General features: G+C 31.8%; 1 protein-coding gene across 2 annotated transcripts; it reads right to left on the bottom strand.

The window, feature by feature from the left end:
• Positions 1-29: 29 nt before the first annotated feature.
• Positions 30-22,171, bottom strand: LOC128217243 (mitogen-activated protein kinase 14-like). Of its 2 annotated transcripts, none has more exons than XM_052924246.1 (12): positions 21,943-22,171; positions 20,468-20,597; positions 19,929-19,987; positions 19,221-19,332; positions 18,654-18,683; positions 17,690-17,737; positions 17,205-17,319; positions 15,998-16,069; positions 13,687-13,766; positions 9,892-9,970; positions 9,152-9,325; positions 30-7,552 (listed from the first exon to the last, which is right to left on the bottom strand). In XM_052924246.1, exons 1-12 carry the CDS (start codon positions 22,065-22,067, stop codon positions 7,488-7,490), a joined length of 1,089 nt encoding a protein of 362 aa, XP_052780206.1. In that variant the 5' UTR covers positions 22,068-22,171; the 3' UTR covers positions 30-7,487. The 2 variants fall into 2 exon arrangements, with proteins under 2 accessions (XP_052780206.1, XP_052780205.1); XM_052924245.1 differs by lacking the exon at positions 13,687-13,766 and adding an exon at positions 15,389-15,468.
• Between the last annotated feature and the right edge of the window lie 648 nt (positions 22,172-22,819).

The raw sequence follows: 22,819 nt of genomic DNA on the forward strand, positions 1-22,819 counted from the left end.
TAAAGCTAATAGAAATAAGAATCAGAAAATTACATTTAAATGTTTATTTACTTATGCATGGAATTTACATTGAATGAAGATACATTATAATTGCATAACATGGATTATTTACCTAAGTTATATAAATCTACACTAAATTGGTAACAACAAATAAACTATTGCTTTTATACAAAACATACAACATTGAATGATTTGGAAATACAAATAGAGATATTAATAAATCACTACATATGAATAGTCTTTAACATGTGCTAACTGATTTCAAAGACTTGTATGATTAAGGTGACTTCGAGTTGTGATGTAGATGCACTATGACTGCAAATGCAATCGACTTTTTTTAAACTTCAAAGACAGATGAATTAATTGCCTATCAAATTAAAATGTACACAACCAATCTACATATCACGGATGATGTCAGTTGCTGCATTTACAAAACTAAATTTTGACTGATGAAAACAAAAATAATTTTTCGAAATGGCAACCTTCATACAATATGTCGCTAAAAAAAGTATCCGCAATAATCTTATACCATTTATTAGATGAAAGTGTTTATAGTCATATGTTTCAACATTTAATACCCTCCAGTTTTCCAAACCAGGAAATATTGACAAACTACAGATTTTTTTTTGGACAAATCACTAGAGCATGGTGTGAATAAGTAATGAACAGCATCTTTCAGATATAGCTCTATGATTCATTCCAAACTAAGGCCTTACAAACATAATTTTTAGTTTTTCAGGCACGCTTCTTTTGTTTTAAAATACTTCTACTGGAGCTATCATTATTTTTCATTCTAAAAATAAAATTTTCCATTATTTTTAATTCTTAAAAATTAAATTTTCCATTATTCTTAATTCTTAAAATAAAATTTTACAACAGTTTTACTCCAAAGTTATTAACTTAAGACAAAATATTTAGAAATGTTTATACTTGATGAACGACTATTATTATATATAGAATAACTTACAAAAGTCACCTTTACTTATATTCAACATTCAAAAATGAATAAGTAAAAAAATCAATACCTAATGAAAACAATAAGTGAAGTTGAATAAAATCCATGCTTATTTAAAAAAGAATTTGCCTGACAAACTAGATATTATCTCAAATTAGCCTAACTAACAAAGCAAACATGTACATACCAAAACAAAATCATGCATCATTAAATGATATTTTCCTGAAGCAGAAATGCAAACTTTACTACAAGATGATGAACTAACAGATTGATGAGATGAGATATGTGATACACCTAGCACGAAACACAGCGCTACGTGTGACATAATTTTATCTGATCATAATCTCTTTAAACAATGCCTTTAGATTGTTTCACATAAACACATGTAGATTATATTGTGAAGATGAATTACCAATTCTTGGTTACAAACATGTAAAATTCAAAATTAAGAGGCTGGAGCCAACCATGAGGGCCTACTGGCATGACATTTTTGATATTTTTTATCTTTAGCATGTACATACTACTAATAGGCAATTTACTGAACCTGCTTTCAATGTTAAGTTATCAGTGAACAAAATGGTTTACAAGGGCCAAAGGGAGATAAAAACTAGAAAACACAACTCTGTAAAAGTTGCCTCCCTTAGAGTATACTTTCGCTAGGGCTGCAACATTTTGAGGGCCATAATCCAGTCATGCATGGGCAAATCTGGCTGGTTTAACAAATGGAACCAAGCACATATGGATATCTACCTACTGTATAAGTTTAAATGAGATGCAATCAAAATTGAAGAGTGTATCCCATTCACAAGCAACTGTTTACTGACGCTGGACAACATGCCATTGTAGAAACTCTTCTGGCCTGAGGCCAGTGAAGCTAAGAATATATGTTATATATACATTAATTGCTTTTGTGTGTACAGTGATATTTTCTTTTAGTCAATTACAGTAACCAAATATGGATATATTCCGTACCACTTACAAAACTGGACATGAGTGGCAACCCGCAGAAATAAGTCTTACCGTAAAAATGATATAAGTAACAAATATCAAGTTTTTTATCTTAAAAAGAATGGCATTGCCTATGGCGCAATGTTGCTCTTTTTTTCCAGGCAACAGTATTATGTTTCTTTCTTCTGTAAAACATATTTGATTGGATGCCAAGGATAGCCGACTCATTTCTGCTTGACGCTGTACACATTGTCATACTACTTGCTCTGACAAATAAGATATGTAATATATGATTTTATATTGATGATTTGGTAAGTTTTGAAAAAAATGTGATTATTTTTATCATAAAATGTCATACATCAGTGTGCTACCACATCATTAAGTAATGTTGGCACCAGTTTGGTAAACCTATACTGTATAATACAGTCAGAGCTACATAAAGGGACATAATGGGTAAATTGGCTTTAAAATGAACCAATTACAATCCAAAGTCAAAACAATTGTTCACATCAGTATGAATACCAATTGTTACAAGGGTGTATCATTACTACAGTCAATTTACAACCATTTCAGGATCCACTGTTCTGACCAAATCAAAGGTGAACTATCATTTCGAATTTTGGAAAATGCTACTACTTTTGATTTTGTTTGGAGTGTTGTGGTTTATTGTGCAAATGTAAATCTGTAATGTCCAGTGTTTTTAAATAAGAAAAGTTCTACGATCAGAATCTAGCCTATGGTATAGGAAAAATACATGTATGTTTCAACTTTAATGTGCCAGTCAAATTAACAATCGTCATTACACTTGATTGATCGAAGCCAATGTAAACATTACACATTACAAAAATACTTATGTACTTACGATTAACTTTAAACAAATAGCTATCTGCAGCTGAGTATTACACAGAATTTTACAATCGGACAGGCACATTTAAAGTCTGTTTACCTAATGATTAATCATAAAGTCTTTATCATTTTATACATTATTTTATTCTTAGCTGCCAGATTTTTCACAACTAGTTTAGCACTACATGTATCAATAAGACTGATCTTACACACCAAAAATTGAATGTATCAAAACGTTTTGCATAAAACCCAAAAAACATATCATCATTTAAATACCAGGTACACTATCACATGGAAAGAGGAATGATATTGTCCTCTAAGAACTTCTATTATATAAAACTTGATAAAGTAAAGTCAAAATAAGCTACCTGCAGTTGAGTTAATTAACCAAATATTTGAAATATATGTACTTAGGCTAATTTCTTGATAAATCTTAAATAAATCAGGCTTGAACAGTTAGAACCCTTAAGGCATAATCTTCATAACCAGATTTAACTAAATATAAAACATAAATGATTACATTATCATTTTTGTTATAATGCTAAACATTAATTATTCAGTTGAGCTGTCTTAAACAGACTTAACATTGTATGATAAATTATTCGCAGGTATACGAGAAGAAACCATATAGCCTAATGCCATTGAAAAACAAATGATACAAAAAATACAAATGATACAAAAAATCATAAAAAATCAACATGTCATAAAATGTTAAAACCCTTTCTACAAGCATTTACACAAAGAGAAAGACATTTTTGAACAGTCAAGAAATGATATGTTAGCAAAAATGCCAAATAAACTGATAAGAATTGAAAAAATCCAAGAGAAATGAAGTACGAACAAGTGGACCCCACAGAGAACATCAACACTGGTCTGTTGTTTTAACTGTCCACCCAAGGGCGAAACTCTTCAATTATAAAAGCTTAAGTTTTTGGTCTTGCTAACCATATAAGTATTGCCTCTGGCAACATGAGTTCCAAGTTTCATTGGAATATCTAAATTGATTTATTTAGTTTTTGCCAAGGTTAGAACATTGGCTTTGAGAAGACCACACCGAGACACCAAGGCTGCAACAATAACTGAACATTTTTTCTTTGGAACACAGGTAAGCTAAAACTTAAAAAGTAAACTTAACCAACAAGGCAGTAGAAACCTTCCAGACGGCTTTAACCCTTTCTTTCATAGAGAAGTGGCCACATCAGGCACCCCTAGTTAATTCCCTTGTAATATATCTCTAAAGTAAAAATGCATCTTCATAATGCTTTGTATAGAAAAGTTAAAAGGCATATCTATGAAGAAATGGGTTTTAATACACATGAATATGCATACATCATGATAATGACACAAATATTGCTTTGTGATGAATAGATTATCCCTGAACACGGACAATAACATTCTCAACTCTTATCCTAATCTTTAATTCGGCGGAATCAAGAAAATGTTGGGTATTCCCGAAAAAAAGTCTAGACTGTTTTATTACACGATTTTGAAAAAAAAAAACACTTCTGAAAATAGAAAGACTATTTCAATTAAATTTACAAAAACTATGGGCATGTAAATATGACAGGTCAAGGTATCAAAAAAATACATATTAGAAATATTAAGATTAAAAAAATGGAAACAAAAAATTCTTTGTAAGTAATTTGTCAGAAAACCAAATAGACATGATGTTGAATCACCCTGTTATAATTATTCATAACTGTAAAACCATTTAAGAGGTAAACTGGTCATGTAATAACCCTGGTCAAACAAATGTATCTGGACTTCGATTCAATATATTCATAATTATAGAAGGTAATTATCGAGCATCTAAATTTTAAGTGCCATTTTAAGTATTTCAATAGATTGGCATGAACTAAATCCCATTACACGAATGTTCTACAGAAATATTATATACAGATTCCATTTAGAAACTATGTTGTGTACTTCAGATGGGTATGTTAACAAACTTCACAACAAGCAGTTCAAGGAACCAGAGTAAAGCCTACTAAGTGTAGCTAGTTTTGTAGGCAGAGCGCAGTACCACATGAGAGCCCTCCTTACTTAGGCAATAACTTCACATCATGTGTTTTAAAAAGCACCTTTGGTGACAAAATTGACAAACAAACAAAAAAGACTTAAAGATTAGGCTACACCTCCTGAAAATCCATGAATGTGGTTTTTAAAGTTCATTTTAGATGCAGATTTTTAATGCAAAGATTAGAATTAAAAAAAAGCGCTTTCCGTGATGCAGCAAAATTCTAGACAAGGAAAGCTCTCTGCAAACAGTCCATCAATGTAATAATTTGTTTTAAAGCACTTGAAAGCTAAAAGTTAAAGCAATGAACCTTGAGGTCCAAATTTCTGGAACACACTCAAGTCCCTTGTTACAGGATCAAGCTAAGCTCACTATGTTCGTTTCTGTTTACCAAAATACCCTGGGTCTAGAACGCTACGTTTATTAGGACACAGACAAAACAAAACAGGTAAAAAACTTAATACCATAGATTGGACGCAGTGAAAAAATGTGAAAATCAGTTTTTTGTCTTGACTTGTGAATTTTATTGAATCATGAAAAAGGCAAAGGTTATTGTAAACCATGGAATATTAATTACACGAGCATTATGTGCCAACACCTTTAGCTAACTATTACAATCATGTGTCACAGTGTAAACAAACAACACTGCCTTAATCGTAGAAATTTCCCATTTAAAAGAATTTTGAGATTTTTAAAGAAACTTATATGAGAAGTTTCGATAACCGTAACTGGTTTTTGTTATGTAAGATCCAGCATTAGGAAGTAATTTCGCTCAATAATATAAGATACTTAAACCTGTTATGCTTAAGTAGTTTCGAATCTGGTGCCAGATTAAACTAGTATAAAAAATGAAATAACAGTAAAGTGAGGTAATCCTTAACAAGTGTCCAAACAAATAATTTGTCAAATTATGCGAATGTCAAATGAAAATACAAAACAAAGTTATGATTTGTATATAGCATCGGATGTAAGGAAATATATAATTCTGACAAACTTTGCAGAAATTATATCATAATGTCATAATGATCATTGATCAGTATTCAAGACGTGATCAAATTACAGATGATATCAAGAAAATAGTCATAGAAGTGTGAGATAATTTTGTAAGTATTTTATATTTTGACAGTAAGAAATGACGTCCTAAATCTCAATGATTTTTTTTAGGATGAAAAAATTACATTCTACACATTTATGTAATAATGTAATTTTTATACATTTTCATAATAGTTGACACCAGAGTGTCTGAAACAAGAGTGTTAGAAACTCAATTATGGCTGCTATCTAAATCAATAAGAGTGGAGAATTACACCTGTAAATGATGCCATCAAAATCAATTACAGACAATTCGAAGATGACGATATCAAACTTAACTGAGATAAAATGTCAGCACACTTTGTTATCAATTTCTATTCAAGATTTGGAACATTATATAGGTGAATTTTGTCCGATATTATGCTTATAAAAAATTTCCACCAAGTTTGGTAATCATTAAATGAAATAATGGATGTGTAAGCGGACAACTTTACGGACTCTGTCTGACCAAAATGGGTATTTCCATAATAAGTCCAATTTGTTAAACAGGTGTATAAAATATATTTAAAAAATGATGCAGAATTTAAATGAACAAAATAAGTTTTCTATTTCTACAAACAATAGTAAAAAAATAGCACAATACAATTTTATTTTTTTAAGAAATCAAATGTTTTAACCATATTGTAATCTACAATGAATAGTGAAAAACATTGGCTTTTTCATAAATATCTCAAACATAATGACTTTGTACAGCTTGATCTATCATTAACAACTTCATTACAAGAACAACTATATTTAATAATTGGAACATTTACCTCGCAATCTCACTAACACAAAATGAAAGAATGTATCTTTTTTTTAAATTTCATAATTTTTAGCACCTTTATGTTGAAACTAACATATACTACGAACATTCCAGTATTCCATTTGATGATAATTCCCTATCAATGAAAAACTATACAATTATGCATATGTTGTTCTAAAAATTATGTGGCACTCTTTAAAGCTAAGTAACAGAACTTGTACTCCTCTACCATCAACCATTTTCACAGTAGAAATCATTCTCACAGTTAGAATCAATTTTCATTGAGGTATAGCACTCTGACAACAGTGTTATAGCCTGTTTATACATTTTCATAGATATTGACTTAAGGTATCTGATGCACAATGCGAGTTTTGTTTGATCATGTAATTGATCGTTATGTTAAATGTTTATGCCTGGTGTCCCCATATAATATTGGTATCATTTGAAAGGCGTTTTCTTACTTAATTCTAATACGGTATGTAAAAAATATTGACCGAAGAAAATTAACATAATTGATAATGATTAATGTTTTTGTTCTTTATTTCAAATGACATCAGACATCAACTGGTCAATTTTGCAATCTTTCAACATAAAAAGGTTGTTTGAAATATGTTATAGTCTAGTTTTTTTCATTTTCTTTCTTTTCATAACAAACCATTGACCAAACCAATATGTCCAGGCCGCATGCATCCAAAATTCAACTAATTGTAGAACAGATACCTTATTTTGTCAAGATATGGCATCTTACACATTTGCACAGAAAAATAACATTCAGATGAAACACTATCAGCAGCATTCTCTAGTAACTGTTGTCTGCTAATCCAGAAATTGTTGTCTGCTACTCTACTAATTGCTGACTGCTACTGTTTGAACTGAACAAAATTTTATGCAGTTTCCATGCCCTCCCCAGCAGGTTGAACAAAGGAAATCACTTCTTCGTAGACTAGCTCTGCAAAAAACAATGACAAAATTAATATTATAAGTATCTTCCATGGCCGAGAGTGTAAGATAGGTTCATTCCGACCCGAGCGTAGGGTGTTTTGCGGAAACGAGGTTTACAGAGTTTCCACAAAACACCGTGCAGGAGGGTCGGGATGAAACTATCTTACACGAGCGGCTATGGTAGATGCTTTTTCTCCCACCTCAGTTAAACAAAATTAATTAAAAATGTATTTTTTGCTGGAAATCTTTTGTGCTTAGTGAAAATAATTGCGTATGGATATGCGATACCACGTGGTTGTCATGGATACTTGCGCAGTGATCCAGTTAATGTTAATAGTCAAATCGGTCTTTTTAAATAGTTCTAAGGAAAATGAAGCATTATTTCTTGAATGGTGCGTGAAAACTGTTTTATGGTGACATTTGAAGCGAGAAATAATTAATTAGCGTTCTAAATATTACCATAAGACAAGATTTCCTTGATGCTACTGACGACTGTCTTCAACAAGGGAGATTATTATAATGTGGTGACCGTTAAAAAGGAGTTCCATACGGGCATTTTATCTTCACCCGTGGGCAAGATAAGAATATCTAGCATGGTTAAATTATTGGATCTACTTATCTGAGGTGGGAGAAAATATTTTCTTAATCCTCACCTCAAATCAATGGATTTTCGCCAAAATAAATGAGGTGAGCGGGCGCAATAAATTTCAATTTTTCATTTATGAATGTCATTTTTTAAAGTATTCTTTTATTTTCCCTTCTGGGCGTAATTGAAGCATATACCCCACATGCATTCATTTACTAACTATTTTAGTTTCCCAGGACTTGTCTGAGACAGAAAGAAAGTGGTTTTCTTGTCATTATTCGATATTTTGGTGAAAACTAGTGAGCAGTTGCTTGAAAAAAATGAAACTACTCGTACATTTTTTTTTAATTAATTAAAAAAACAAATTGTGCAATGAAAAAACAGTTTGGTGTGGCCTTAGGACAAGAAAAAATATTGTTGGTTTCCAATTTCACTTACAGATTATATTTCCATTTAAGCTTCAAAAAGTTGTTATAACATTTATTCATTCCTGCCCTTAAAGCCTCATCATTTCTTGTGAGGTGCTCTATAAAAATCATATATACATATTTCTTGCTGATAAAAGAAACTACCAAACAGGAATAAAAGATCAACAGTAAGTAAAAGACTGTCCAGTGGCAATAACATTTTTGGGGTCAGTGCTGAATTTAGGGAAGGTTGGAACCTATATTTGCTATGCCAAAAGATGAAAATTCAAGATGTCTTTTTATAGCAAAACTGTATTTCAGCTTTCATATTTTCAATCATGCTGATAACTCGGTTCAGAAATCAGATTAAGTAAACATACGACCCATTTTGCATATTTTAAAAGCCATACTTTTTGTTAAGTTATAATGTTCTCGGATAATTTTTTACATTTCCTTTTCCTTCACTCAAAATATGGGGTCACCAGGGATCCAAATTTCACACGTATGTGGGTTGTATTCCTTAAAATGACAATCAATGAACGACTAGATTTTTAAGTTTTTCTTAAACAAGCTATAGTAGCAACCTTATTCAGACATTTCAAATCACACATACTTCTCCATTCAGGTATAGAATACTCCATTGACTCGAAGGACTCGTCATATTTCGGCGCAGTGGGTTCGTCAGAAGGATCGGCATATTGGCTAAGGTACGGGTGGGCGAGTGCCTGCTCGGCTGTGATGCGCGTGTCTGCGTCCAGGTCCAGCATTCTCTCCAACAGATCTATGGCTGAAATATCAACATAATTTCAATAAAAACATGGAAACAACAGCAACATAAGCACATGCCAATGCTCGTCTGATTTTCTCAGTCAATAATGGGGCATTACTCAACAAATATATTTGACAGAGTTATGGTCCTTGTTACCAATATGCATACTCTCACTGGTAACATGTGTTATATGTTAAATGTTTATCTCTTACACTGTACACATGTCCAACATAAGATTTTTGTACTACAGAAATCCAAAAACATTTACAGGCTCAGCCCATGATGGTCATAATTTCTACTTTTATATTTTAGTTAGAGTTAGTGACCTTGCTATAAATGTGCATATTGTCACTGGTAACATGTGTTCTATTCGTCATGTTAATCTGTTACACTGTTTCATACTCGTACTTCATAAAATCTGTAACCGAGTCCCTTTAACCAGTCTGAAGACCACTCAACCAAACTTCTCATTTGTGAACATATTTTGAGATAAATGAGTTTATAGACTTGATTTATAAATATTTTTTTGTGTATTACTTACAGATAACTTGCACTTAATTTCTAGGAAGGACAGGGGAACTTACCCATTGGATTTGCTCCTTCAAAAACTTTCTTGAAATCTTTCTTTTCCCACTTTGGCAGTTGCTGAATATAATTTCTTGCCTGAAAAATAAAACACCAATTAAATGAAGAAAACAGCAAATATTATGATAAGGCATAAAAAATGTTTGTTTATGGTAACATCCCAAAAATAACTAGGAAGGGTAGGAAGAGAGTTTTTGTTCAAATAAACATTATGTCATGATCATATCCTTGCAAATAGCAATATTTCTTGCAAATATCACTCATATAATGCTGTTTTTATGGAGCTTTAATCTTTCAAAAATTAATGACAGTTGATGTTTCAAATTACATTTATGGTGGGAAGACCGTTTTTTTTTTTTTTTAATTACTAGGGACAAGGGCTTTTATAGATAGATTACCCGAAACAAACCAAAGAAATTAAAGCCTAGAAATTAAAGCCTAAGTAAAAGGAAGATCCTTAAACCTTTCACACAAGTACAATTATACTATAATATATCACTTGTTAAATTTTCTCATATAGCGGACATCAATGCTGATCTGTTTAAATTTGGTCATTCAAACATTGGTGACATGAGTATATGTCCAAAGTTTTGTTTTAATAGCTGGAACATTTGTTTACTTATAAATGTGTGTTTATATTGTGTACAGTAAATTATGTAAGTCACAAGCAGGGTTTAGAACCAATTATAGTACAATTGACAATGCATTTACTATGTTATCTTTAATAAGTAAACAACTATATGTCCGAAAGAAACCTTTGTATGTCGCCTTTATTGATTTTCAAAAGGCATTTGATTCAGTTATTAGACAAAAATTGTATGATGTTATTAGCCAGAATGGTGTAAAGGGAAATTTGTACAATGCTATTAATGCTATATATTCTTCTGTTAAAGCTTATGTTAAAACGGATGAAGGATGTTCAGATGTATTCACATGCCCTGTTGGTCTACGTCAGGGTTGCAGTCTTAGTCCTGTTTTATTCTGTATGTTCATAAATGAGTTATCTGTATTTATGTCTAATAATGATGTCAGAGGTATTCAACTTTTTCCGGATTATACAGAGATATTCTTATTGATGTTTGCTGATGACATAGCTCTACTGTCGGATACGATAAGTGGGTTACAAAAGCAAATTAATTTACTGCATAAATATTGTCTAGAAATGAAGCTAACTGTTAATATTGATAAATCAAAAGTTGTTGTTTTTAAAAATGGTGGTAGAATCGCCAGAAGTGAGAAATGGGTGTACAATAGCAGATGTATAGAAGTTGTAAATGGTTTTACGTATGTTGGTGTTTATTTTACAAGTAGATTGTCGATGTATAAAATGTCAGAATCTGTTGCCCTTAAGGCAAGACGTGTACTAAATCATATCTATGTTTCTCTGCAGAATTTGTGTTATGTGCCTTACTCGATGTACTATAAAATATTTGATACTAAAATAAGTCCTATTCTATTATATGGATCAGAGCTGTGGGGACTAAAACATATGCAATGTATTGAATCTGTACATGTTACTGCTTGTAAAAGATATTTAAAAGTCCCACCCAGTGCTTGCAATGATGCTATATTAGCTGATCTTGGGAGATTTCCTATGTTTATTATGTCTGCCAAAAGATGTTTGAAATATTGGATTAGAATCCTGAATTTAAATAATGACAGATATGTTAGGAAATGCTATAATATGCTTTTGTATTATGATAACTTGGGCATTGAATCATGGGTGACACATGTTAGAAAACATTTGTATATAAATGGTTTTGGATATATATGGGAATGCCAATCTGTTGCAAATGAGAAAGTTTTCTTGCATCAATATGTTCAAAGGCTAAAAGACCAATATGTGCAAACTTGGAGAGAAAGGATATTCTCGAATAGCAAGTTATTTCATTTTGCAAATTACAAAGATACCTTTGAAGTTGCATTATATGTACATGTTATTGATATTGTAAAGGTCAGAATCTGCTATGCAAGATTTAGAAGTTCTTGTCACAATCTTATGATTGAAAAGGGGAGGCATTATGAAATAGATAGAGACTATAGATATTGTCCATATTGTGAATGTATTGTCGAGGATGAATTTCATTTCCTTCTTGTGTGCCCCCTTTATTCTAAATTACGTGTTAAATACATATCTAGCATGTATCATGAGTTTCCAACATTGCAAAGATTTTATAATTTGATGTCAAGTAGAAATGAGCTAATTATAAGAAATACTGCTATGTTTGTATACCATGCTTTTAAACTACGAAATAATTATTTCCATGATTATTATGTATAGGCATATATTTATGTCATTGTGCATTGTGTATTAATCATGAATTGAATGTTATATCAGCATATGAGATTGATAAAACTTCTTGCCATTTTACGCATAGTATATCAATATTACCTTCATATGTGTTGAATTATAAGAAATGATGCACATTGTTAAATATGTCTAAGTACTTACACTGATATGTTTGTAAAATAGAACCAATCTATAATATCTATATTACGTTATGAATAATGAATATTGAATTGCATAATTTTCATGACCTGTCATACCTGTTGTATTGATTTATATATATATGTTTATGTAAATGATTGGGCCGGAGGCCATATATCATAATAAAATTATATATATATACTTATAGCCAACATTAAAACTTTTGCACAACAATGCCGCCACAGCTGATGCCACTAAGGCTATAACAATGCCTCAACTTTTATTCAAAAAGAAACAAGCTAAAAACATTCCTTGAACATAAAAGAATACAAAAATCTGGATAGAATGAGGAAAGTGAGGTAGAAATAAAACTCTAGCTTGTGTATTAAACAAAGGTTTTATATTAGTTTCATTAAAGATTCAATTTTTTTCCCCAAAATGAAAATTTTCATTTTTCTTAAACTTTTAGTTACCAAGGTTAACACCCCCCTAAAAAATATTACTGTAAATACAAATAGTTAAGCTTAAAAAAATGGAATTCATCACAAGACCTGTGACAAAGGTTAAAGACATGATTAAAGTTATGGAACATGGACAATGGGACCATCTTATCAACGATGGAACCCTGCGCTCACTTTTACAAATCAGTATCCCTGTAATGGCATATATTCCATAACAACTTCTAAGAATGAAAACTTAAGATAAAGATTATCTTAATTTGAAAGTAAAGCTTTCAATCAAAATTATAAACTTTCATATCACACATTCCTTGGCCCATAATAACGAATAGTCATAATAGTAATAATTCAGAGTCTACACTCAAACACAGAAAAACAGTACTAAATGATAACAAATTATTCTTTTCCCATTCCTCTTCAAATTTTTTTTGAATATTAGTAAATTTTTCACTTATGACGGTAATTCAGTAGTGTTCACAGTCGATGGTCTGCTAGGGAAAAGGTTGAAAAGTAACAATAAAATAATGATATGCAGTTTTGAGCCTTTAGTCTAAACTCAAGACTTGAGACTGTTCATATTCATAGGCCAAAGCGCCAGGATTACTAACTGTCTCTAGTCTGAATTTTCACTCAAGCGGCCAAACTGCAAATCTTTATTTTATTGTAACTCTTTCTAGTTTTCTAGTCGAGTATTGATGATGTTTATTATTTGGTAATCTTGCTCAATTAATTAACCATATTTTCATAAAAAATGAAAAAAAAAAAAAATATAATAAAAGTGCTTTTCTGAGTCCGATTTCTAGACTCCGATTAGAATGAGTCTGTAATCATGGCCTTTAATCTGACGATATTTTGCTGTACATTCATTGATAAGATGGCCCTGCAATTAACACCAATTATACAAGTACCTCCTCGCTACTGATCTTGGAAAGAAGTCGTTCATTTGGCGAGCCCGCAAGAGTTAGTATTTTTGTAAGTTGATCAATATCTTTACACAGTTAAGGTAGAAAACGAAATAAAATGTTATATAAACATATACCATACAAACCTACATTGTATATGGTATTATACATGAAAAACAGCGTATATGTACATTGAACAATTGAGTAAAAGCATGCAAAGCGAAGTCAAAAGTCATCCTTTTAATGTTTTATATGCAGTGGTCCAATCCAGGGGCCTGTTTCATTTTGGGATCTAAGTCGTAACTTCAATAATCTTAAATCTACATAAACATAACAAGATTTTCTTTTTAAATTTCCTTGACAGTGTGTTCATTTTCATTACTGTCTAAAGCTAAATATACACAAATATTTAGTAAAATAACGAAATTATGACACAAGATCTTTTCATTTTAAGACTAAAATCTTGATTGTAACAGGCCTGTACATTGTGCATCTTTTTTATTGCTTATAATAAAATGATTTCTCAAGTGTTTTTAGGAAACGTTTTAGAAAAAAATTCAGGCTCCTTGGTTGCCGATATAAAGAGATAATTTGTAAGGATGAATCAGCCAAAGAGTTAAGCACACAAAAGTGTATCGTTTAGAAAACTTTTAAGACCAACTTTAAGCATCCATTCACACTGTCATTGAATATTAAAGGTCAATACACAAAGTTTATTTAATATTTTTTCCAAATTTAGGTTGATCTAATTGAAATAAATGAATTTGACATTTGTGCCATCAAAATTATTCACATAGAGAGCCAAGTCCATATTTTGTTGTTGTTTGCGTAAAAGGGGCATAAGTTGATTATACATCAGAGTTATTGGCCTTAATAAACATATTAGTATTGACTCTGGCAGCATGTATACTAAGTTTCATTTGAATATTTGGACTGTTTTATTAAGCTAAGGCCAAGGTTGAAGTGTTTTCATAATGACAATGCCGTGACAACACCAAGGCTATGCCAGTACCTCTACTGTTTCTGAAAAACAGAGCTTATAGGTGTAAGCCAAGTAATTTAAAGCTATTTGAGTGAGGCAGAAAATGGGGAAGACTACAAGATAGGTATCTATGTGTGCAAGGTATGAGAGATGGGATGTAAAATAAGGGTTTTACTTTATAGAGCAGGATATCTGGATTAAATAAGTATATTTTCCACGAACAGAGGTGTGATTAAAAGTTGTTAGCAACAAAAATGTTAAAACCCAAAATCGCACCAACACGGTCAGTAACATCTTTCTGCTAAAAATTAACATTATTAAAGTGTGTTCTTTCACTATCAAAGCAAAACCATTTTAACTTAAATATAGATTTGGCGTTTCGGTGTTCTATCAAATAATGGAAATTTTGAGAGATAAAGAAAAGAAAAATCCTGATAAGCAATTTCCAGGAGCCTGTTTCATTGAAGAATGATTTAATGATCTTTGTCATAACTACAAAATCTTCAATCCTTTGGGGACATCACTGATGGCTGCAAGTTCGTTGTCTTTCCCTTAACAGTATTGTCAACTTTAATATTGGCCTTTTTCATACCTTCATAAAGCAAACTAATTTATGACTTGTAACACTAAGATAATTTACGACTAAGATCTAATGAATCAGGCCCCTGATTTTCAAACAAAATCACACCCCTGTTAAATTAATCAAAGCTCAAGCGTTTTAATTACCTCTTTGCTACTGATTTTGTCAAGTAAGGCATCTTGAGGAGTACCCACTAGCGATAATATTCGTGTTAACTGATCAATGTCTTATGAAACAATTAAGGAATGAAAATGATAAAAATCATTTCTCCGGAATCAAGCTAGACAGACACCGAAAGAAAAATTGTCACGCTTCCTCGTATTTTGAGGGAGTTCTTCTACCCAAAAAATCAAGATCTTCAAGAAATACCTATTACTAGTAGCAGGCTGTTATGTACAAATAAGCATTTTTTCTCACTAAACTACCCATTTCTTCATGGTAAAACCATGTTAAGTCTTTCTCATAATCTTTATTAAGTTCTTACTGCATTTATGGCCAAAAAAAATATAGATAGGCTTAGCTCAAACAAAAATGTGTAGTGTTTGTCATTTTATTTAATGGCAAATAACCAGAGACCATGTGTCATTCTTGCATACTTTTATATTATGACAGATTTCCATTGAAAAAGGCGTTAGGCCAAAACATCACTGCGTAATAAGGAACAAATATTTTAGACAGCTTATTCTCAGCTCAGATTCTTTAATCTTATCATCCCCCCCCCCACCCAACAATGATCATGAAACAATTAAGGATACGATCAGTGCCAGGAAAAAGCGGTCGTCCAGTTAGCATCTCCGCCATAATGCAGCCTATTGACCACACATCCACTGAAAAACAAGGTATAAACATGAACATATGATAGACATCGAACTTAAAGAAGACTCTGTGGAAGAAGTACAGTGTCAAACTTCTCCCTATTTTATAATTTTAACTTACTCTATACATGCATAAACTACACAAGAGCGCTGCGGAACGAACACCAACACTTCTGTTTTTGTAAGTGTTACAAGGGCATAACTCAACTATTATTGCCAGAGTGTATGGGCCTTGCTGTTCATGTGTATAGGCAACATGTGTACCAAGTTTCATCATACATCTTGGAGGTTTTCAACAGGGCCAAGGTTAAAGATTTTTTAAGGTACTGGGTATTACCGGTACTGAAACATTCTCAACTATGTGTCTCAATTTCAAGCATACAAGTACATGTATGTAAAAAAGGTTGTCTCTTTTGTATAATCCTCAAATAAAATGCATGTAATATCTAACCTTTTAAACAAGGTAGCAGGATAGAAATATCAAAAATTATTTTCTATTCAAATCTGAATTTAAAATGACTACAGTGCAAGGGGTTAGAAGGGTCCATGTGACCTGCTCAGTCACATTTACATTTGAATGAAAATAGAAATCAGACTAACCATACATAGCACTTTTTGACTTACTTATACCACGTTTGAGAGTATTTTGTTTGTTTTTACGTCTGCACAAAAAGGTACACAATAACGGCTGATGCCAAAATTATTTGTTTAATTTTAATGCATTACCATGTTAAACACATTTGACAAAAAAACATATAATTAAGGTACCGACAAATAAATATATGCAATATTTTGGCACTTTTTCAACTGGGGAATCTGTGGTTACATAGCTATCAATTAAAAGTTTCATTTATAAAGGCTAATTTGTTTTTTCATAATGTATCGGAATGATGACAAGTAAGAAGGGCGTAACAGTTCTATAATTACAGAGTGGACAAATTACAAGTCTATTCACTTATAACGCACACTTTTCATGTAACATTGCCCCTGACAACACTGCCCAATAAATTTGCATCTCTCACTACCCTTGTAATTGAATTTTTACACTGGCCCTAAAGTGCTGGTGCATAAATTCAATAACTCAGTAGTGGGTTCTGTAACTATGACAAGTCTCAGGCAATACTGATGACTACAAAATTGTACAAACCTGTTTGATTATAATGCATCCAGTTCAACATAATCTCCGGAGCGCGGTACCATCTTGTGGCCACGTAACCTGTCATTTGGTCATCTGTGTGTCGCGCCAGGCCAAAGTCTAATATCTGGAAGATTACGGCAAAATAAATACATGGAATTCTATATAAATGAAAGAGAACTCAAGTGTACATAGTTTAAAAGACTCAATCATGTTTGATGGGATCAGACAGGAGTGTGGTTGTGGGTACGATACCAACAGGGACACAGTTTCTGCCCAGGAAACAGACTCAAGAGTGATTCATATTAACTTTCGACTGTCTTCACAAACGCAAAATAAATTCTTATCAATCAAAACTTTTTATACTAAGCAGACACCAAAGCCACCAAGGCTATATCTTGGCTTCTGCCATCAAAAACAATGATTTAGTATATCAGTTATATCAAAAGCACTTCAAATAAACCCATAAATTAAGTATGACGTATGTTAAAACAAACCTTCAGTTCACAGTCTTCATTCACTGCTATATTGCTTGGTTTTAAATCCTGTAAAATAAAGGTAAACAAAAAGATCAGATTTATAATTATGAATGAACAGATTTCATACACATTAGCATATAACATACATGTACTGTACCAAATTTCTATCATGTATGTGACTTGTAACTTAGTGAAATTTTCATTGACCCAAGTACATTTTGTATATTTACAAATTATTTTCTGGCTTCATCAATGTTCTTATATAAAAAAAATTATTACTTTCCAGCGACTGGAAAACCCATGTGATATGAATAGGTTCACTTTCAGGGACTCATTGTGCCAACTGTATTCAAAGAGGTAAATAAAATCTTTGTTAAAGCTGCACTCTCACAGATTTACCATTTTTACAACTTCTTTATATTTTGTCTTGGAAAGAGCAATTTTTGGCATAAATACCTGCAAATCAATGATAAATGACTGATGACAAAAGATCAGATCGCATATTTTTATATTTCCTCTACAAAATTGATGTTTTATGCAGTTTTTCCTAAACTGTTAGTAAGTTACTGTTTAAGCCATAAAGAATTATATTTGGAATGGAAATATGAAAATCTGCGATTTGATCTTTTGTCAACAGTCTTTCATCACTGGTTTGCAGATATTTACGCAAAAAATTGCTAATTCCAAGACAAAAATTAAAAAAGTTGGAAAAACATTCAATCTGTGAGAGTGCAGCTTTAATATTTGCATGTAATTGATACAAATTTTGTCCCTGGCCATTTCTAAGAATGGCTCCTAGTTTGTATCTGATGGAAAATCCCGCCCCATTCCTTGCCCAAACACCGTGAGATAATTTCTCACCAAAAAAATCCTTTCCCAGGCATTTAACGTGAAAATGTTCTTTTTTGAAGAACATGGTACAAGTTACACAAATATAAAATATTCATATTTGACTGAATGGAAGAAATACAAGCCAACTTACTCTATGAATAATGCCAGCAGAATGGATATACTGAAATAGAAATAAGAAAACATAACCAATATTGACTACAAATTTTCATTGTAGATAGTATGCTACAAGAGATAATAAATAATTATGTCTGGGAAATATTGTGAGAAAAATTCAATAAAATCTGATTTCATTTTCAAAACATGATTTTCAACATCATTCTGAAACAGAATTGGAAAAAAGTCATCAAAAACAGAATTCATTCTATAGTACCCTTGCACTTCGAATTTTATTTCAAATTTGGAAAAAATAGAAGTTTTTGCTTTGGGAATAGCCAGAATTTTGGCTTGAATCGACCTCATTTCACTCTTTAAATTCAGCGTAAAAAAAAAATCCTGAAAAATAAATTAAATCCTCATTTTTAAAAACTACAAAATGTAATGTGTCAAATAAAGCATACATTTGGTTGCCAGTTCATATAATTCTAAGGAAATTTGTAACAGAAAAGTTATATAAGGCTTACTTTTTAAAAAATTGAAAATTTGTGAAATAAAAGGTTTTCTTAAATGGCAACTCAGGTAAGATGGTATATGTACAAACCTTCATTGCACGTAGAACCTGATATATTAGAAACTGTACATGATCATCACTGAGTCTCTGTGTTTTGATTATATTGTTCATATCCGCGCCCATCAGAGCTGTGGCCAGGTAACTGAGATACAAAGAATGTTATGTAACAAAATTGTACATGACGTACAAATAACACATATGATATCGGCCTAATTGTTTAGAATTTGCTTAAATTAACAAAATAGTCATTTTTGTTACTTTGAAATCTTTATTTCTCTGGAAGTTTCACAGATACACATATGCTCACCAGTGTTCCTAACAAGATTACAGACAATGTTTCAGTTGTAGTTGTTTTATTGAAATAAATGAGCACATCATAAAATATTTCACCTTTGAAACTGCCTCATTGAACCAAATTTTGATAAGTTGTATCTGGATATTTGTCATATCAGCCCCTATCAGAGCTATGATCTTTTGTCAATATTTTTTACAAAAAACATTGATCAAAACTTTTGTCAGCCAGTATTATTACCAAAATGTGTAGAATTGGTGCAAACTTCATGTAGGTTTCTTTTTAAGTTGAATGAAAAAAACATCAGTACCTTCAATTACATCAATTAAAAATACTGAAAATCCAAACAGTTCAATTTCCCATCATCAGATCTTTACGTTGGCAAGAAAGATCAGTAGTCTGATTGAGTACATGTTATATAAATATGCTTCAAAATATAAACTTACACTTCATCGAACTCATCAAATGTTTCTGTAGGTGTAAACACATCTAGAAGGCCGATTACCTTGAAATGAAAAGTGATAGGATGTTCATTTTCCAAAATAAAATTTCAAAAGAACGTTTTTTTTTCCATTTTCTGAGAAAAATTCTCAGAGTATTTTTTCAAACATTTTGGTAACAATGAAGATTTTTTTTAATAAAGCTGTATCAGAAGGAAACATCATTATTTTAATGAATTATGAGATTCTCAATATATAACAATAAATAACTTGGTAGTAGAGTAAAAAAAATCTTGGTAGAAGTAAAATGGGGAATTTCAGAGGCTATTTTGGGGAAAATTGTGGCCCTTGAGGAAGTAACTGGGTATCTGCTACGGCAAAGAAGGGTTAAAAGGCCCAGTATGCAATTATGAAATATTTGTTAATTGGTAGAAAATTCACTCAGTTTGGTAACTTCAACATGTACGGCATACAGCTAAATTTTTTTTAAAAAGAATGACTTTTATAGAATAGAAAGATGAAGAATATATAATCGCACAACTTACATTTTCGTGCACCATATGCTTTAACATTCTTATTTCTCTGTATGTTCTTTTGGCATGAATGGCCGACTGGAACGGCCTGGACAGTTTCTTTATTGCTACCTTCCTGTTAGTTTTTGTGTCAAGTGCAGAGCTGAAATAATATATCAAAAAGTTATTACAATTTAGTAAGATATTTTTTTCGATTTAAATGAAATAACCACCATTGGTGATACAGAAACTGTCTAACTGATTTCCAATACTTCATAAATCATTAGACAGAAATGTGCATTGTGCATAATTGTGTCAAAGAATAGATGAATAGACACAAAACATTAAACCACAAAAATACACCAAGCCAAAAAAAACCTTCATAATTTTAAACGAAACATAAAGGAACTTAAACATAAAAAGTCAATAAGAAAATATTGTGATGTGAGCGTCTATATCATTGTAAGAAACAGCCATCCAGTTAGTGGAAGTGGCCACTAATCCAAATAATTGTACGTTGACAGGAAGTTTTTTGCGAGTTTTGATATCGCAAATTCTTCACGTACAAATTGTTGTGTACCAAAAGTGGATAATTATTCCGATCGTGATTCTGGGTTAAAGCCTTAGTTAATTGCTTCAAGAAATTATCATAAAAATAAGAAATTTTACCAAATAATGTTATTTTTTATAAGTTCTGTACACAAAAAATAAATACCCAACAAATAATAATGAGTGTGATGTGTTTTTTTCATTTCATACTGTCAAAACATAACGATATATTAACAGGAAAGGCACCTGCAAATCTGCGGTTCACAGTTTTACAACAATCCGAACACCTCAGAGACGGTCGGGTTGTTATAATTGTATTTACCAGATCTATTTAGTAGTTTGTCGGAGATGGCCAAGATGTTACGATTGGCATAATTGTTGTCTGTTTAAGTCAAGTTTCGTTTTATTGGATAGGTAAATCCTGTGTTTTAATGCATGTATTAAGCTTGTTTTGTGCAAAATATCTTTGCACTTACATGGTAAAATATGAATATAAACCTTTATTTATTATTTCAAACACAAAATACTTCCCTAAATACAATTTCAATATTTTTCACCCCCCCCCCCCTGTTTTTGCACAAACTCTTTAAACGTTAGAGATTAGAAGAATCCTGTATAACATACATGTCTATTATTTTAGACTAATTTAGTGGCAACATGCTTGTGTTCATAGGATTAAGCTCCACAATAAAAAAGGCCACTCTCTTCTTAGTTTATGTCATTAATCGCAATAAACAATAATCTTTTTGTTATAATTACTTAGCAATTGTTATGCAGCCCCTGTAACAGTTCAATTAAACATGGAGGAAAGGTGTGCCTGTTACGAGGTCAAACCAATGGACACCAGACCACTATCATGGATTCTGAGTTAGCAAACCAAAGATTAGGTTCCAAGCCATTCACACACTGATACACAGTCACTATACAGTAACAAATGTGATTTAAGTCAAAGTGCATACCAAACTTGTCCATAGGCCCCAACACCAACCGGTGTTAAGCATTGGTAACGATTTGGAACCACCCAGTCGGTTTTATTCAACTCCACCCGGTAAAACCCGTCTTTAAGCGGTTTTTTGCCCGCCATTTATGCATACAAGGCTTTGATACACCGATATAACAAATAAAACAAAGGGCTTTGCAAAATTTTGCAACAACTGAGTAGAAATTTACGATTGTTTCACTTCCTGTTATTTGTCCTAGACTGGTTACCGTTATGAGGTATATTTAGACATATTTTCGCAGAAATGTGTGCATACAGTCGACTTTTGTGTCAGTGCTTTCGATTGGCTAAATATGGAAATGATAACCAATGACATTACCGTTAGCCTTTGAGGGGATTTTCTAGCTTGTAAAAAAGCTAGCACTTTAAAGGCAATCTAGTTTAAACTGTTTTATTTCCCTTTTTGTAACCCATACTGATAGATATGCATAGACATTGACGCTAGAACAATAGTCTCAGCACTATATTTCTTTTAAACCGTCCCATTCTGGAGGTCTCAAATTGATTGAAATTCTAAATATTTTTGTACAGGAATAGATCTAATTCGAAGGCAGGAATAAATAAGTTACCGGGAAGTTGAATTGTTATAAGTCCCAGGTTATCTTACCTGTCCTTCACACTGTCACAATACAGTGTTTATTAAAACTAGGTATTTTAGACTCCGATATTTATTCTTACATGTCTTGCAATAATTGCAGTACTTGACTTTCTCGATATATGCAAACATCGAATCATGCAGTAAATCAAACATATCGGGCTAAAGACAATGATTTTTACAATGCGACCCATTTATAACACAACCATCCTTTTTGACATTCTCAGGTACATGTGTGCCC

Source organism: Mya arenaria, chromosome 14 (assembly GCF_026914265.1).
Source record: "Mya arenaria isolate MELC-2E11 chromosome 14, ASM2691426v1".
Lineage (NCBI taxonomy): Eukaryota > Metazoa > Mollusca > Bivalvia > Myida > Myidae > Mya > Mya arenaria.